The sequence below is a fragment of the Manis pentadactyla genome, chromosome 4, assembly GCF_030020395.1.
Source record: "Manis pentadactyla isolate mManPen7 chromosome 4, mManPen7.hap1, whole genome shotgun sequence".
In the NCBI taxonomy this organism is placed as follows: domain Eukaryota; kingdom Metazoa; phylum Chordata; class Mammalia; order Pholidota; family Manidae; genus Manis; species Manis pentadactyla.
In genome coordinates this window covers 158085217-158103413 of record NC_080022.1, presented here as the reverse complement: position 1 = coordinate 158103413, position 18197 = coordinate 158085217, and the positions used below count along the sequence as shown (strand labels likewise).

Sequence of the window (18197 nt, the reverse complement as noted above, 5' to 3'; positions counted from 1 at the left end):
AACTTTCTGGTCATTCATTCAGTGGGGAGGAAGAACATTTACAATTTTGCCCAACCTTTAATTAGCACTTACTGCATGCACATCAGATGTTCTGAATTAAATTGTTAAATGTTAAATAATTTAATCTTCATGGCAACCTTCTCAGGAAGAGACTGTTATCCCCCATTTTTACAGATGGGGAAACCGAGGCCCACTGACATTAACTTGCTGAGGTCACACACTGACTGCCAGGTGTGATGTATTCTGATGAGGACTAAAAAGCATAACAAATGTGAAGCCCAATGGCATGCAGTGACAGTCCTGGGCACCTGGAAGAAAGGGGGAGGTGGGCAGAGTCCTCTCTTTCCTCCTTCTGGTTCTCCTGTTCATTAGCTGTTGGGCCTTGGACAAGTGATTTCACCTCTCAGCCCTAGTTTTCTTATCTGTTGAAGGAGGGAGTTGGAGAAAATTATTGTCAAAACATCTCCCTCATAACATTTCATACCTTTACAAAATCACTTGGGCCCTTCTCTTTCCAGAGATTTCCCTCCCTGGGGCTTCAAGTCCTCAGACCCTTCCAGTGCCAGTGAAGGTCAGGTAGCCCCTAACTGCGCCAGCACTGAGCATCTCTGGTGTGTTGCAGATGGTGGAGTTCATGCAGCGTTGCACCTCCCACATGCAGGCCATCATCCAGGGTTTCTCCTGTGACCTCCTGAAGAAGATTGACTCCCCTCGGCAGCTCATCTGCAGCCTGCCCCGGTTTGGGGGCCTCGTGCAGGGGTGAGTGCTGCCTTGAGCAGAGTGGAATGTTTGCATCACCCCAGCCTTCCTCATCGGAATGTGGGCCACCTTGGTCCCCCTCCATGTCCATCCCCTCCAGCAGCTGGCCCACCTAAATTGGTAGGTATGAAGGAGAGGATGTGGCCACAGAGGAGCCTTCAGCTGTCTCCGCCCTGCCCTAGGAACATCCGAGGGAATTGAGTTCTAGGCTCCAGGGGGAACCATCCCAGGGTCAGCAGAGAAGGAACTTTTCAGGTATGAGGAGCCCGGGAGCAGCTAGCTGGCTCTTGTCATCTCCTGAACCATGGAAAGAGTGTTTCTTTATTACTAAGGTTGCAAAAACCACAAATGCTTAATTTACTGTTCCTCTGGCTATTTTAAGCTGTGTAAGAGACTTGTTGCTAGCAGGGTGGGCACTCCACCAGCCCCATCACAGCTACAGGAGGTGGGCCCAAGCTCAGGGACAGTTCTTTTAAATTTGGGGACTTTTTTGACTTAGGGTGTGTATGCGGATGATTCTTCCTATTTTAATCTTCTCTGATGACATCTCTTTCCATAATCAGGGTTGCTAGACTTGTCGTGCTCTCATAGGGCTGTCCTTCCGTGCATGTTGAATCCTTGTTTTCATTGGATGACCTGGATGCCACTGGTTCCAGGGCAGGAGAAGTTCATGATTCCTCCCTTCAAGTACTTGTTACTCCGAACTGCTCTCCCGGCTGCCACTCTTGCATGTCTTGGTTCTTTACTCAGCATCCAGAATGACCTTTGACCTTTTAAAAATGGAAATTAGCCTGTGTCCCTCTGCTAAAAACCCTTTAGGGCATTCTCCATGGCTGTCAGGATCACCTCCCAAATACTTGACCTGGCCTTGGAGGCCCGCTTGGTCCATCCAGCTCCTCCCACCTCTCTAACCTCCTCACCTGCCGCTGCTCCTCCCCTTGTATGAGGTTGGGAGACTTGTTGCAGTTTGTAGTTATTTTATTTATATACTTTGTTTTTCTGACTAAACTGTGAACGCCAAGAGGGCAGGGCCTGTGTCTGTCTTGCTCATCGGCAGCCTTTCACTGCCTGATGTGTGGTAGGGCTAAGTATGAGGCCTGGGGATACGTGGGCCAGCCTGAGAGGGAAACCCAAGTTTAAGTGTTGATAAGGATTTCAATGACTAGTCTAGACATACCATCTCTTTTCTAATGAGATGAAACATTATTCTCGTTAGGTGGTTGGACCATACAATGCTTAATAGAAAGTAGGATGGAAGTGCATCCCCCCACTCCCTTTGTAATGTAAGGAAACCATATGAATCCTTGAAATAAGAATTGTCCTCAGACCTGTGAGTGGTGCCATGTCAGGTAAGATTCCTCACAGGTGTGTTTACACAGAGCTCAGTTTGGGGAAAGAAAACAAGAGCACCTAATTGAGAAGAACAGATGGTTCTATGGTTGCAGATAACTGGAGTCAGTTTTTTCTCCCTCCACCCAGCTGAGTTTAGTTACATCTGTTCATGAAGAGTGGGTATGTGGGGCCTGAGAAATGTAGGTTGGTCTGACTTGCAGGTGTCTTCCATGTCCCTGTTAGAGAACAGCCAGCTCCTTTGTTTAAACAGAACACCTACCCACCAAAGAGCCACCACGCCACCAGAGGCCCCCAGGTGGGAAGGGGGACCTGTCAGTGATACCCTTCTGTTCCCCTGCTGCTGGGGAGTCCTGCCCCCACTGTCAGCTCCAAATCTGCTCCCCTGGGCAGGAAATGGTCCCCTGTCTCCAGGATCTTGGAGGCCTAAGCATATAGGCTGTGTTTCTGGAGGAGATGGAGGATATGGTGTAAGAAAGGAGCCTGTCCACTGGATTATGGTGACCAGATAGCTTATCCTCCATACTGGGTGGTTTGGAGAGAGAAAGGGATGCTATCACTAATGATGCCAGAGTACCAGGTGTAAATTGGGGTGTCCTAGTTTCCCTCAGTCCAGACTGTGGAGTCTACACTTAAATAGCACAGTGGCTTAAAGTGGGGAAAGAACACCTGGCCATAATGGGTTGCAGAGGCAGGAGAGCCTAAAAGTACTTCCGAAAGCAGAAGTAAAGCATTCACATCTGTTCACGAAGAGTAGGTACGTGGGGCCTCACAGACCAGTGGGGTGGGGCTGAGTATACATGTCACCCGCAGCTCCTTTGCCATTTGCCAAGGAAGGGAAAGTGGCTCCACCATAGCAAAATGTCTTTTTCCTTCAGTCTGAGCCAAAACCACTCAGTCAACAAGCATTAACTGAGCAGCTGCTGCATGCATGGCACCGTGTCAGGCCTGGGAGCCAAAGAAATATAAGCCCCTCCTTTCAAATCACCTCCAGTTAATGGGGGCTCTGGTGTGCAAGTGGTGGTTTGGGTGTGTATGTGGGAACCACAGTGGCTGGAAGGGCAATATCAGGGCCTGGTCCCTGCTGCAGCCCTGTGACCCCCAGCCAGTAGATTTCCTCTCTCTGGACTCCATTTTTCCCATCTATAAAATTTGGAAGTTAGACAAGATCTGTTTTATGTGTCTTTCAGACTTTGATCATCTGAGTCCACACTCCCACCAAACTTAGCAGCTTTAAGCAACAATAAATATTTGTGTCAAACAATTTCAGTGGATCAGGACTCAGGAACTGGCTTAGCTGGGTGATTCTGGCTGAATTTCTCATGAAGTTGCAGTCAAGATGTTGGGGTTGCAGTTATCTGAAGGCTTGACTGGGGCTGGGAGATCCAGTTGCAAGGTGGCATACTCACAAGGCTGGCAGATTGGTGCTGGCTGCTGGGCTTTTCCATAGGGCTGCTGGAATATCCTCACAGCATGGCAGCTGGCTTCCTCCAGACCATGTGATCCAAGAGGGATCAAGGCAGAAGCCCTAGCCTTAGAAATCAAACATGCTGTCATTTCTGCAGTGTCCTGTTGGGTTAACAGATCAGCCCTCTCTGACCTGTCAGGGGCTTCACAAGGGCATGAATACCACTCATGGAGGTGGGGATCACAGGGTCCCTCTCAGAGGCTGGCTATTGTGTCATCTCTCATTCCATGATGAAAAATCAAGTAGTAAAGACAAAACTACTACACGTTCTGACAGCTTGGTTCAGCATTGTTCTTCTGGGTATGGGTAGTTAATTCTTACCTTTTTTTCTTCTTTTAAATACTTTTAGAAACCCTAATGGCTCTCCTAACCGACTGCTTAAAGCTGGAATCATTTCTGCCCAAAATATCTACAGCTTTGGCTTTGGGAAGGTAAGAGATTGCCCCTGACAGCCAGCATTTGCTGGACTAACTGAAGAATCACCTGCCCACGGCTCTGGCCCCATCTCCCATGACTGTCCAATTCTTCCTTCCCTATCTTCTCCAAAGTATTAATTTTTTTTCTTTACTACTTAACTCCTTTTTTTTAGTGTTCCTGTCCTTATTAAAATGGTGAAAATCCTGGAGAGTTCCCCTATACAACCTTGGGCTATATTTGGGGAGTTTAGAGAATGATCCTTTAATTCCCATCGAGGGCCCCAGACATGTTCCCTCTGAAGAGAAGTGGACAGCTGCGCCGACCACGTGGGTCCTACTTGTGGCTGACCTTGCCCTCCACAAGTTGATGAGCATTGTTGGAATGCCTTAAAGGAATTGAGATTTTTAAACTGAGAAATGTTTTGAGGGAAAATAGCCTCTTTGGGGTTCTTGATTCCATCCATTACAGAAAACTGTTGGGAAACCTTGCTAAGTGGCTGCATGATGTTTGCCAGTAGCTCAGCCCCCACCACTGTGTCTCTTGGTTGTGCAGAGGCAGGCTGGTGGGGGCCGGGGCAAAGGGAATATGGGTTTTGGCTGCACAGAAGCAATCCAGCCCAGTGCTTCAGGCAAGCATCTGACCTCCTTCTGTGAGCCCTGGTTTCCTGACTAGTAAAAGGGTAAGAATATTATAACCTTGCAGGTTTCTAGGAAGGTTAAAGATAATATAACGAATAATGGCCACTGCATAGGGGTATCCAGCAGGTTAGTAAACAGCAGCTGTCATTATTTGTAGCTGGCTGATAAGATTGAGGAGATATTTTACTTTGCCTCTTTTCTGCCCACAATTTGAAGCTCTGCTTTGCTTTCAGTTTTATCTCACAGGGGGTACACAGCTGGCCTATCTAGGATGTCTTCCAGTAATTGGAGAGAAGGAAGTGATTCAAGCTAATGATGAACCTACCTTCTCTTTCTTCAGTGGCCCTTACATGGTCATGACCAAGTAAGCAGAGGCTGGCCAGTGGGGGGTCTGATTTAGTTCCATGGAACGAATGGGCTTCACATGACTTTCTTACGTGTGGAGGGTTTCTACCTAAACACAAGGAAACACTGAAGAATGTATGTCTAAATGAAGGTTTCTCCACCTGGACAACTTTGACATTTTTGGCTGGATATCCTAGTGGGAGTTGGGGGGAGCCATCGTGTACCCTGTAGGGTGTTTAGGAGCATCCCTGGTCTCTCCTCATTAGATGCCAGTGGCAGCCCCCCAATGCCCCCACTCCCACCCGCCACAACTGTGATTGTGACAACCAGAATGTTTCCACATATGCCAATGGTCCTTCTCTGAGGACGACTTCTTGGCAAGATGACTCCTGACAGTGGATAGAGGCAGCTTAGTGGTGACTGCCTGTGATCCCTGTAGAGCAAAGGGTACTGAGGGCCCTGTAGGAGTGGAGCAGGCATCAGGGCAGTTCTCAGCAGCCAGCCACAGCAGAGGCAGCAGTGACTGGATATGGCTATGACAGATGTCCCTACTGTGTTCTCAGTCCCCAGAGACCTGGCCCCTGTGGGGTCACAGCAGTTGTCCTGGCCAAGATTGCTTGGCCTCCTTGAACCTGGATGCTTCTTCCCTGCTTAGAAGAAACATCTTTCCAAAAAGGCCTCTGCCAGACACTCAGGGTCCCTCCATTTGCAAAAGACAGGTTCCTTGCTTTCCTGCCTGTGCCACAGATCCGTTGTCAGGTCCCCTCTCTCTGTCCCACTGCAAGTCACCAGACCAAGTCACTGGCCTCTTAACTGGCCCTCCATTCTCCAGACCACCCCTTCCTGCTATTCCCCACACTGCTGATACAGTTGTCTTTCTAAAATACAAACCCAACAGAGCCACTCCCTCCCTGAAATGCTTCAGTGAAATCCTTCAGTGACTTCCTTCTGCCTATGTTAAGTTGCCCAGGATTCATTAGGACCCAGGGTGAGGGGGAGGGAGGACCCAAAGTATCCCATGGGGCTGTGTAACACTCGATGCTGTGTAAACACCACTTCTGTGCCTCTGGCTGGGAGAGGTCCGTATCGCAGAAGTAGCTGCTCACCCCCATCTGCTTGAACTCTCCTGCCCTTATAGCCTGGTGTGGAATGGGAACAGGGTCACAGTGAAGGAGCTGAACCTCCCCACCCACCCGCACTGCAGCAGGCTGCGGCTCGCCGACTTACTAATTGCTGAGCAGGAGCACAGCAGGTGAGAAGGAAGCCCAAGGACCTGGGCATGTTGCAGTCCTGGTTCAGGCTGGGCTGTCCTCTGGGGTGTGGAGATCAGGTTCTCTCAGCCTCAGGATTTCCTGACTGTTGAAATCCATGGATTTCCAAGGGCTACCGCAAGAGAGAAAAAGGAGTTAATTAATAGGTTGAGGGGTGGGGATGATGGTGGCAAGGAGCTCAGTGCAGTCAGCTGATTGACTTCCCATAACCCATTCACAAAGCATGGCCGTGCATGAGATTCACAGGTCTGCGGAGCCATGTCTCTGCCACTGAGGGCATGCCCATGTCTCAGTACCTTAGGTTTCCTGTGGCTCCAGGGATAGTCGGTCAGCTCATGCTGAGGCAGGAGCTTCATGATTTCACAACGGGGCTGCTGAGGCCTTGGAGTGGACCTAGGTTCCTGAGGAGGCCACTCAGCTCTCAGTCTAAAGGGGCCCCAGGAGGCTGGAAGGACTTAAGACACAGTGTGGACTTGGACATGAGACCGTGGGGGGGGTGTGGTCTAGGGAAGTGTCTGACACCTCCCTGTCCTTGGTTTCCTCATCTCCAAAACAAGTAGTTGATACCTTTCTTACAGGTGGTTGTTGGGATGGTGATGATCAGTGTAAAGTGCCTTGATCAGTAGCTCTTAGTGACATTGGCACTGATGACTCTAAGCCCTCAGGGTCTGATCAGTGAGAAGCCATAGATTCACCCACAGGTACCCCTGCCATTCAACACCAACCACCCATCCGGTCGTCTTAGAAAAACACGTTCAAATGGTATTTGTTTAGAATGTGTTCAAGGGGCCTAGGAGAAAGGAAAGTGCCCATTTTTTCATCATGTCCTCCTTGCCTGGGCTGTACCGACCGCCTTTTCTTCTGTAGCAAGCTGCGGCACCCCCACCTACTGCAGCTGATGGCTGTGTGCCTGTCTCAGGAGCTGGAGAAGACCCACCTGGTGTATGAGCGTGTCACTGTTGGCACACTGTTTGGTGTCCTCCATGAACGGGTAATGGTGGTTCCACAGATTTGCTTTTGCTGCCCTGTCCTCCCCTCTTCCCCTGCCCCAGCAACAGAGTTCACACTTTGGCAAATGTAGGATAAGTCTCTGAACTCTTCACTTGTGAACTCTATAAGGCTGATAAGCACCTGATTGGAACGAGTGTGCTTTTATTATTGTCTATCCTGCTTTGTTAGACATTGAAGAGCTCAGCAGACCCAGAAAACACATCTACCTCACTAATCAAACAGCTGGCTTTATTTTCCTACATTTCCACCTGTGCTTTTACGGGCTGTTCTTGGAGAGAAGTTTGTTTACTTACAGGCCTTTATCAGGCCTCTTTCACTTTTCAATTTCCTCGTGGGGACATCCTCCAGGCCCCCAGACTTACTGGGACATATGCCTTGGGCTGAGGTGTGGCTTTGGAGAGGTCCTAAAGCATTTTTTTTTCCTTCTCCATGACTTTGTTTAAGGCTCGTGGCGGGAGTGAGAAGAGACCCTCTGGAAGGGCCCTCCCCCAGAATGGCTAGCCATTCCTCCTCCGTGAGGACCTCCTAGGAGTATTCTCTTTTTCCTTCTCTCTCTGCCCTTCCCCTCTCCTTTGATGAGGGCATTACCTTAAAATGCCATTTCTCTGGGGAAACATTATGACTTTAAGCAGCTGAGTACGTTCCTGTGAGTGAATTTCTGTCCTCTTAGGATGAACTTTCTTGGTCATCTGACTGGGAAAGGAGCTGGATTGGCCCTGTAATCTTCCATGTCCTCCTAACTGCATAGCCTTAGATGGGGGTGCAGGGCAGGTTCATTGTCCGTGGTGGCCGTGGGCCCATCCTGGACGCACAACCAGGCTTTGGGAACTTTCTCCCTGTTCTTTGTGGTGTGAGTAGCTCAGCTGAGGGAAAGGAGCCCAAGCTTGGGACCAGGAGGGCCTGGGTCATTGGAGCCTTGGGCCAGTCACTTACCCTCCCTGAGCTTTAGGTTCCCCATCTGTAAAATGGGGACACTAGGTAGCTGAGAGGGTCAATTAAAGGACATGGGAAGCGTTGTATAGCATGGGGCCGGGCCTGTCCTGTTCCTGGCCATCTGTCTTGCCTGCAGAGGTCCCAGTTCCCCATGCTGCACATGGAGGTGATAGTGAACCTGCTGCTCCAGATCGCTGATGCCCTGAGGTACCTGCATTCCCGGGGCTTTATCCACCGCTCCCTCAGCTCCTATGCCATCCACATCGTTTCCACATGGGAAGCAAGGCTGACCAACCTGGAGTACATGATGGAAAGGTGGGCACTGTAAAGAGAATCTGATCTGGGCGGGACTCCTCATGGGTGGGCTGAGTCGTCCATCGTTTGGGAAAGAGGTTGCCCACATGCCTTGCCCTATCAGCCAAGGTGAGAGGGACTTTGGCGAAATTACTTCTGCTCAGGACATTCTCATTTTGATAAACATTTAACAAGTAAGAGCCCGTATTAGCTAATGTGTATGTGTAAATGCTCTAACAGTCCACTCCAAAATTTTAAGTGGCTTTTCCCACTTAAATTTCCATCAAGTGTGTGTATTGGAGGGCACAGTCACCATTCTGAGTTCTTCCCATTTGTGGCTCTGCTGTCTTCCAGGCCTCCGTCCCCTTCTGTGTCCTCTGTATTGCCAGCCATTGAGCAAGAGAGGGCATGAGGGGCGCATGGTGTTTCGGGCCAGCCTGAAGTGGCTCTGTCATGGCTTCCTGCCTTGCAGTGGCGGGGCTTACTCAGTTTCTCACTGCAAGGAGGCCAGGAAACGTGCCATAGCTGTGCAGCCAAGAAGGAGAGAGAAGGAGACGGGTGCTGACGAGCCTTACAGTCAGTCCATCACTTCCTACACCTGAGCCGGACACTGGGCTGGGTGGGCGCGTATTCCTTGTCTTCAAGGGGCTCGGTGCAGTGAGGGAGGCAGTGACAAAAATGACACTGTCATTCAAGGATGGTCGGATGGGCTTCATTTCCTGTTAGCAGGGGTCATGGCCCTCCTGGGAGCTGGGGATTGACCTCCATCTGTCGCCCTTAAACGCTGAAAGGCAGAGGAGCTCCCCTGTGCCCCCTCGTGCCGTCCACAGCTCTGAGGCTTTGGCCCAGTGTTGGTTCTGCTCTGCTGTGAAGCTTCAGCCACTGAGCAAGCCCCTTGCTTAGACCTGCCTACCTCATCACCACCCAGTCTCCGATCACTGAGGCTCAGCAGGCTTCCTACATATTCCATAATGTACTTTTCTTACTGTGTGAGAAGCTTTGTGATGGCAGAGATTTCTGTTTAATCCATTGCTCTATCTCAGATGCCTAGAACAGGCCTTCACACAAGTGGGTGCACAGCATGTTTTTCAAATGAGTGAAACAGAAATACTTACTTCCCAGCCCTCCAGTGCCTCCTGTCCCTCTAACTGGAGAGGAGAGCAGGGGCCAGATTGTGCTTAAGCCTGTGGGCGTTCAGAAGAGTTTGAATCCTGTCTGAAGAACACTGGGATGCTCTGAAGGGTTTTTTAAGCAGGATGGTATGCTGGGTAATTTAGTTTTAGGAAGGTCCTCTCACCCCTGCATGTGGAGAGGAGGCTGTAAGGTGACGAGAGAGGCAGGGAGCATTTAGGGTGTGAGTGCAGCAGCTATCCATGGAGAACTGGTGGAGACTAGACAACTGTCAAGTTGCTCAGCTTCAGGTTTGGTCCATTCTGAATCCCAGTTAAAACCTTCAGTGGTTCCCCATTGCTTACAAAGTCCAGGCACTTTGCTGGGTTTGGAAGCCTTCCAAGGCGGGGCTCTGCACAGGGCCAACCTCATCTCTTAATACTCCCTTCTGACCATCTGAAGCCACGTGCAGTTCATGCCACACCATGGTGCTGCTCCCTGCATCTGGCATACTTGGCACTCACCTGTTTACCCTTTTAAACTCACCTCAGACACAGTTTCCCTTACACCCCAAGAGGGCCCATACTGAAGCCCTTGTTACCGGCACACTGCACATTCCCCTTCTCCGCAGTCAGGTGTGTCTGCTCTGCCAGATGGCGAGCTCCAAGATGGCAGGGACCATGCTTGTTCATCTTCAGCACCCAGCTCAGGGCCTGCCACACAGTAATTGCTCAGTAAATGTTCATTAAGTGAATGGATGAGTCTAGATGAAGGGAAAACTTGAAGCAGTTAAGAACAAGTTGACACTTCAGCTGCATGTTCAGGAGTAGTGGAAGCTGAGGGGTCTGGACATTTTTGTTGCTGGTGACAAGGACTTTTCAGGAAGGCTGTAACAGAACCCAAGGTGTTGGCCAGTGGTGGGATGCCATCTGTTGTTGATGGGGATAAATAACAGTTTTTCTGTGAATCCTAGAGTTAAAATGGAGCTTTGGAAAGGGCCCAGTTCAACCCTGTCCTTTAATAGATGAGGAAACTGAGGCCCAGAGAGGTGAAGAGATAGTATGTAGTTACCCAGCTGTGGCTAGACCCACGTGGAAGAGGATGTTTTCTAGCTTTGGGGGCAGGATGGATTTGTGGTTGGGGTAGGAAGAGCAGCTAAGAGGCCCCAGGCAGGGCTTGGTGGTGACTAAGGAACCAAAATAGAAGGGAAAGATGTGATATGCACTGAGGAACTGGGGTCCACAGATTGGTCAAGTGAGGGGCCAGGAGGTAACTGGGTAGGAAGGTGTGAGTTCCCCTTTGGGCTTGTCCTCAGATTGGAACTTCAGGCAGAAGTGTCAGTCAGCAAGCAATTGTAGTTGCAACAGTGTATGCTGCTTTGACAGCTGATTATCCAACCTCAGACAGTTGATTATCCAAGAATGCAAAATAGCTTTCAATTCCACTTTTGTTTTTGGTAACACTCTCTTTGAGCAGGTTGGTTTGTTGAATGTCATTGTCAAGGGTGGAACTCTGTCGCTTGGTGTAAAAAATGATACAACAAGTCTCTCCTGTTCTTCAGCTCCTCCTTGTTGGATTCTTTGGAGTTGGAATTGACCTTGCAGGTGGTATCACATAGCTGTAGCCAAATGTAATTTTAATGGTGTCAGAGCTGAAACCCAGAAAAATAACTGCCCTAGAATGACAACCAGAAAAGAAGTTTTAACAGAGAAGGGTAAGAGGGGAAAGTGAAGGGGGTTGAAAGAGAAAGGATATAAATCCTGGTTGTAGGTGACATGTCCCTTATCAGAGCCTTAGACAAGCCTGAGAGGCCTGGAAGGGAGGTGATTTCACTTAGAGAATCACTGCACAACATGAAGAGCCAAGCATGTTAGGGCCTCAGAATATATCTCTGACAAGAAAACACTCCTTGCTTTTCCTGTGATATTAATATGATATTGGCATGTATATCCAGGCTGTTCACATTACACCAGGCCACACCTGACTATTCAGAAATAGAACTGAAAAGTCAATGCCAGCTTTTCTAACTTCACAGCTTCCTGAACTCACTGCCATCTATCAGAAAGTCTGCTGTAGGAAATATTATTTAGGGAAGTTTGCTCAAATTCTGAGAAGCCCATCCCATCCTCTAAAATCTATCCTTTGCCAGACCAGAAAAGAATGTCTGGCCACTTGGCTTTTTAAAAACTTAATTATTAATTATTAACCGGCAACCAGATGCTTACCATACCATTTGTATTAATTTCCTACTTAAAACGTAGTGCTTTATGGCTCACAGAGTGTTTCCACACACATGATCTTATTTGATGTACATGACAGCTGTGGGCAGAAGTGAGCACTGACCTCACCCTGAGGACCCTTGGTGGCCCAGAAGACATTTAATGGACTCTCAGCACCCTGGTTCTCAGGGAGCCTGGTTGGCAAGTTGAGTTATTCAAGCCAGTCAGTGAACCTTTGAGTGCTTCACTGAGAGGGCTCATTCACTGGAAGGCAGAGTCAGAAAAGAAGCAATCACAAGTTGTTGGAGGAGTTCCAGAAGGCTTTGATAAGCAGATGGAGCTTGAGGGAGGCCTTGAAAGAGTCTTATATTCATATTTGCAAAAGTAAGCATTGAGGCTCTGGTGTGAGTTTGGACTTAATGGAGATATAAAAGATGAGGTGCCTACTCTCTAGGAGTGGAGGGGAGACATAATAAACAATAAATGAACAAAAAATTCAGATAAGTGCTCTGAAGCCAACAAAACGGGACTGTTTTTTTTATTGAAGTATAGTGAATACACAATATTATATTGGTTTCAAGAATATCACACAGTGGTTCAACAGTTACACACAATATGAAATCCTCACCGCCTAGTGCAGTTACTATCTGTTAACACAGAAAGATGTTACCAAACCATTGGCTCTAATCTCCATGCTGCACTACTATCCCCGTGACCAACTTACATTATGACTGAGATTTTTGTGCTTCTTTATCCGCCTTACCTTTCCACCCACAAAATGGGACTACTTTAGAGTAGGTGTTTGGGGAAGGCCTCTCTGAGGAGGAGATTTTCGAACTAATGCCTCTGTTACCAGAAGCAGCCAGTTGCACCAGGATCTATAGGCAGAGTACGCCATGCAGATGATGGTGCCAGTACAAAGACCTGAAGTGGTGAGGTGCTTGGAGAAACTGAGAGGGGGCCCCTGTGCCTTGAGTGGAGTGAGCAAGCAGGAGGAAGCGATGAGGTGGGAGGGTGGTAAGGGCCCACTCAGGTAGGAACAGTAAGGAATTGCAAGTGTTGAAATGGCCAGCAGCGAGAGTTACCTCAGGATCTAGCTGGGTTTGTAGAAGCTCAAGGAGGTTGCCAGTCTTCACAGGCAAATGTTTCACAAATATACTGTGCGCTGATCATAATGATCCTTGAAGACATAAGCCCTACCTTGTGTTTCCTTCTGTAGCCAGGACGGAGGTGGACACAGGGACCTGACTTGCATACCTCTTCCGGCCCAGCTGTACAACTGGGCAGCCCCAGAGGTGATCTTACAGAAGGCAGCCACAGTGAAGTCAGATGTCTACAGCTTTTCAGTGATCATACAGGAGATTCTAACAGGTAGATGAAAGAGCATATTGACCGTGACCATGTGTACTCGATTCTGACACTACTTTTTCCTGTCTCTGTAGCAAGGATTTCCCTGATAATTGGGTAAAGTGGCTTCTGCTTTGTGATTGGAATTTCATGTAGTTTTTACAGAGAAAATAGTAGTTGTAGGGGTTAAGTGACTTGACTAAGGTTATCCAATTTCATTTGATTTCTTAATGTTACTCCTTCTTACAACTTTTTCCTTAACAGACAACATACCCTGGAATGGCTTAGTTGGCTCAGTCATCAAAGAAGCCATTGTTTTGGGAAATTATTTAGAAGCTGACAGCAGGCTTCCAAAACCTTATTATGATATTGTTAAGTCAGGCATCCAGGTCAAGCAGAAAGATCGAACTATGAACCTTCAAGATATCCAGTATATTCTGAAGAATGACTTAAAGGTAAGCTCTAAAGCTGTTAGGGGTTCATTTCTGCTTACTCATCTCAGGGAAGTAGGGAATTACACACCAAGAAGAAGTTAGAGGCCAAGTTGTAAGAAGTTTTGGAAATCCTCATTTAATTACACCCTTTCGCATTCACGAGAAAAGCCTGCTGCTGAACTTGGTGAAGGCAGCAGGGCATTAGTGAGGAAAGCTGGGAGGGGCACCCTGTAGGCACATAGTGCGATGCAATGAATGGCAGCAATTGTTACTTCTTTTGAAATGTTGATAATAACAATGAATTGGCTAATGAAGACTAGAGTCAGTCAACCTTACAGGAGTGAGGGAATTCATTTGAAATCTAGGTTTGTTTCAGAAACACCAGTGACATTCAGATGATTGACAGTATTTCCCTTGTTACAGGATTTTATTGGAAGTCGGAGAACTCAGCCAACCGAGTTCTCCAGGGTGCAGAGATGTGAACTCCATCCTGATGTCAGTGTCTATCAAGGACTGACTTCAGATCATCCAAAAGAGCCCCCTGACTTGCAATTAAAAGAACTGAAGGAAACAGGTATGGCCTTAACCCACAGGTTAAGCATTATTTGACATGAATGTGCTCTAAGAGTCACAAGCTGCAACTAATCACCTCCTCTGAACTGTACATGACACTTAAACTGGGAAAAGAGGATGCCTTAGGGGAAAACCAAGATCACTAAAATTATTAAGTTAAACTTTTGGGGCTCTATATACACGTTGGTTGGATCCAGAAGTAAGCAGTAACAACCAGTTTATTGCTAGCATGATTACCCTTAGGAATTTATCTTATTTGTTCACAAAAATGATGATTTTCAAAACTTAAAAACGATTTCTAAGTCTGGGGAGAAGAAATCCCAGGGCAAAATACCTCTAAAACCGAAATCAGTCAAAGGGAGGAATAAGGTTTAAAATCCATTTATTGCTTACAAACTGCAGTCTGGACGGAGCCTTCTCTCTCTCCTACTCTGGCAGAAGCAAACAAGGACCTCCCCCTAACCTCTGAGGTTCAGATAAGCCCTTGGTTGCCCAGGTAATTACCCTTTGATATGGAGATGAACTTCTCTCCACCCCTGAGGATAGGCAAATGCAGTAAAGCCAGGTGAGATACTCTGGAAATATTACAATTTTACTCACACTGTTATGTGCTCATTATAGGAAATTTAACAAAATACAAAGAAGAAAATTACCATTTTAATTCTGCCACTCAGAAATAATTTGTTAACATTTTGGTGTTTCCTTCCAGCATTTTCCTATATAGCCTTACAGCTTTTTAATACATTTATAGCAACCTTAGGATTCAGAGCTGGAAAGGATGTTGCAATCATCTGGCTTAATATTCTCATACTCTGGATGAGAAAACTAAGGTTCAGAGAGATTGTGGCTTGCTCAGGATTCCAGAGCTTGCTTCAGAGTGAGGAGCCAGGCCAAGTGAACATTTTCTCTGATTCTCTTTGGACAGGGCTGGAGGCCTCCAGAATAAGCTCTCTCTACTTTGGCCTCTCCTTCCCATTCTCCTCACGCTGTATGTCATCAGCCAGGAGTGATGGGTGGTTAGTCCTGGTGGTGTTTTTTGAGGTAGTATTCTTCCCATGACACAGTGGCTTCTTAGGTAGTGTCTCTTACTTTCGTCAGGTACTCACCAAGAATATAACTTTAACTGACATGAATATTTGAACTCGTATTTGTGTAAAGAGAGCTATGAATTTAGTACTTAGATTCAGGGGCCTGTAATTCGCATGTCTTGACAGGGGAGGTCTCTGTGTGCACCAGGTGAAACGTCAACCTGGACGAGGGAGGGTTCTTGACTCTGAATGAGTAATTCTCGAGCAAGTTGGAAGAGTGTAGGTAAGGAAGGAATTCATTAAAGCGAAAGGAGAAATGAATGGCAGTGGCTTGCAGGCAGCTGAGAGCAGGAAAATGCAGAGGGAGGTAGAGGAAGCTCACTGTATAGGGTCACCCAGGCTACGGGAACTTGCAGGGCCAGATCAGAACTCTCAGCAGCCCCTCCCTACTTATCAGGGGTAAATTGGAGACTTGGAAACAGAATGAAATAGCAAAAAGATAAAACACAATAAATCAGGCAGTGAGAAAGCTTTATTTAAAGGTACACACTTACAGAAAAAGTGAGGCTCTCCTCAGAGAGGAAGCACACTGAAAGGCTGGGGGTTCTGTCTTTTAAAGATTTTTCAGGAATGTGCCAAAGGGCTAGGGGGTATAGACTTGTAAAGTGGTCTCAAATGCTTATCTCCAGCGGGAGACATTATCTTCTATTGTCAGTCCTCTAGGTAATTCTGCAAAATTAACCTAATACAAGAAATGGGTCAGTTCCTCTCTAGGATAGCAGCTTCCTCTGGGAACATACAATCAAGACTGCCAGGCCTGCCCCCAAAGTGGGTTGAGTTATTGTCTGTTTATCCAAGAATATGTTAGGAATCTTACCTCCTCACTTCCTGGTTTTTAAAATGGAATCTTAGCCTTAAGATGGACTCCTTCCTGTTCTTAACTATACTGTTTATATGTCAGCTTTTTGGAAAATTAATCCTGATGTTTGTCTCCTGTCCCTGCCCTGCACTAGTTTGATGGCTGCCAAATTTTCTATCTCAACTCACGTCAAAATGGGAACTTTGGCCCATGTTAGAAATACTCTTTCATCCTCTGGGTATATCCAGTAGTCTTCTACAACTAGGGAGGGAGTGGGAAAATAACAAGCTTTTTCCTACATTCTCATGCCCCCTTGAGCAATAAGCTGAGGCTGTGTAGCTACCTCATGTGATCACTTTAGTCAGGTGCATGTTGCTGTTCTTTTCAACAGGCAGTCAACCTCAGTCACCAAGGGGTCACTCTCCTCCCACTGAGAAAGCAACGCCAGATCCTCAGGTCCCAGATCCAAGTTTGACAGCCAAGGAGACTCAGAACCAAGATGCTGCTGCTTCTGCTTGCTCTGTGCCGGAAGAGGCCAGGAGCCCCAGCCCAGGCCTGGCGAGCCTCTGCAGCTTTGAAATCAATGAAATCTACTCAGGCTTCCTGGACATGGGAGATGACAAAGAGGAAGAGCCCCCGGGAGTGGGTTCATCTCTCAAAGGGACTAGACCAAACCAGGTAGATGGGTTGAAGTCCTTGGGAGAAGAGTTGGAAAAGATGGAGAGAGAGGCATTCTGTTTTTGCGATGAGGACGAGAGTTCTTCAGAGGCTGACACAGAGTTCTCTTTTGATGACTGGGACTGGCAGAATGGTTCTCTCGATTCACCCAGCCTCCCTGAGCCGGCCAGAGAGGCCAAGGGCAATATGAGCAACAGGTCCTTGACTGAAGAGTACATTAGTAAGTGTGTGCTGAATCTGAAGATTGCACAGACGTTAATGCACCAGAATACTGATTTGCTAAGGTCTATCCAACAGAAGCTAGATGAAGTTGAGATGATGCAGAAGGAGCGGGAGGAGCGCATGTCTTCATGGGCTTCCTCAAGAGAGTTTGCAGATGTCTTCGACTTGCCTTTAGCCTTGGGACCCCCAACAGCCAACTATGTTCCTCCTGTCACACAGCTGCAGGGGGAACAGCAGCTGCACTCTGCTGGCAACAGCCTGACCCTAGCAGGGTCTCCAAGAATAGTGAGACACTTTCGAGGGGGACATTTTGGCAAAAGGTGCAGGAAAAGAAGTGGCTGTGGCTGGAAAGCTCTCACCCAAGTCTCTGAAGAAAGCACTGGGGATCAGTCAGAGAAGAGCCATCAGGTACAGATAAGAAAGGGGAGGCAGGGCAGCCTGAGCAGGATCTGGAGCCATGTTCAACATTGCCCCTAACTCATGTGCAAGGACTGACATAAATACAGCTAACTCATAGCAAGGTCCTCTTGGCTTTGGGAAACAAGGCCTCTTAGGATGGAATTCCAAGGTAGATACTCTTCAGCTTCCCTCCCAAACCCAGCACACAGCAGATGTCCTTCCTTGTAAATTCTCTGCATCAGGTTGAACCATATGAAATTTCTGTGTTATAAGTCAAAATAATCAAGTATTGCCAGTTTTACATGGTTCAACTTAGTAAATGTGGTATCTTGGGCAGGTATTAATCCCCATTCTAAATTGCTTATTCATTCATTCACTCATTCATTAATTCAGCAAACATTTATAGAGCCAGAAGCCATATATTAGACCCTAGGATATGATGGTAAATGAGCCACAAGCTCTGTCTGTGAGTAGTACAACTACCAGTGGGGGACAGAGGGACCTGATTATCAAAGAAAATGCTTAAGAGGAGGTGAGGAGACACCATGGGAGCTGGCCTGGGAGGTTTAGCCTGAGGCTTAGTGAGGTTGCAGAGTGACTTCTATGTGAGTTCCTTGAGGACGGGGCCTAGGTCTTACTCATCCTGGGCCCTAACATCTAGCAAGGTGCCTGGTGCATACAAGGTACTTGATAAGTTGTCATTGAGAGTATGAGTTAGTGAATGAATTTGAACAAGTTTATACATAGAGAGCACACTGCCTCTTGAATCACAGAATTTTCGAGCTGGATCGACCCCGTTTTGCAGTGTGAAGCTCAAGCTCAGTAGCTTAAACTTTGCAAGG

General features: G+C 47.5%; 1 protein-coding gene across 1 annotated transcript in view; it reads left to right on the top strand.

The window, feature by feature from the left end:
• Positions 1-18197, top strand: part of TEX14 (testis expressed 14, intercellular bridge forming factor) — a 95301-nt gene that overhangs the window by 47175 nt on the left and 29929 nt on the right. The window contains exons 5-14 of the mRNA XM_057501283.1: positions 623-759; positions 3927-4008; positions 4866-4996; positions 6116-6229; positions 7116-7239; positions 8329-8507; positions 13035-13186; positions 13427-13617; positions 14020-14170; positions 16448-17364. Of these exons, the coding sequence (XP_057357266.1) occupies positions 623-759; positions 3927-4008; positions 4866-4996; positions 6116-6229; positions 7116-7239; positions 8329-8507; positions 13035-13186; positions 13427-13617; positions 14020-14170; positions 16448-17364 (2178 nt within the window). The remainder of the gene's footprint in view (positions 1-622; positions 760-3926; positions 4009-4865; positions 4997-6115; positions 6230-7115; positions 7240-8328; positions 8508-13034; positions 13187-13426; positions 13618-14019; positions 14171-16447; positions 17365-18197) is intronic.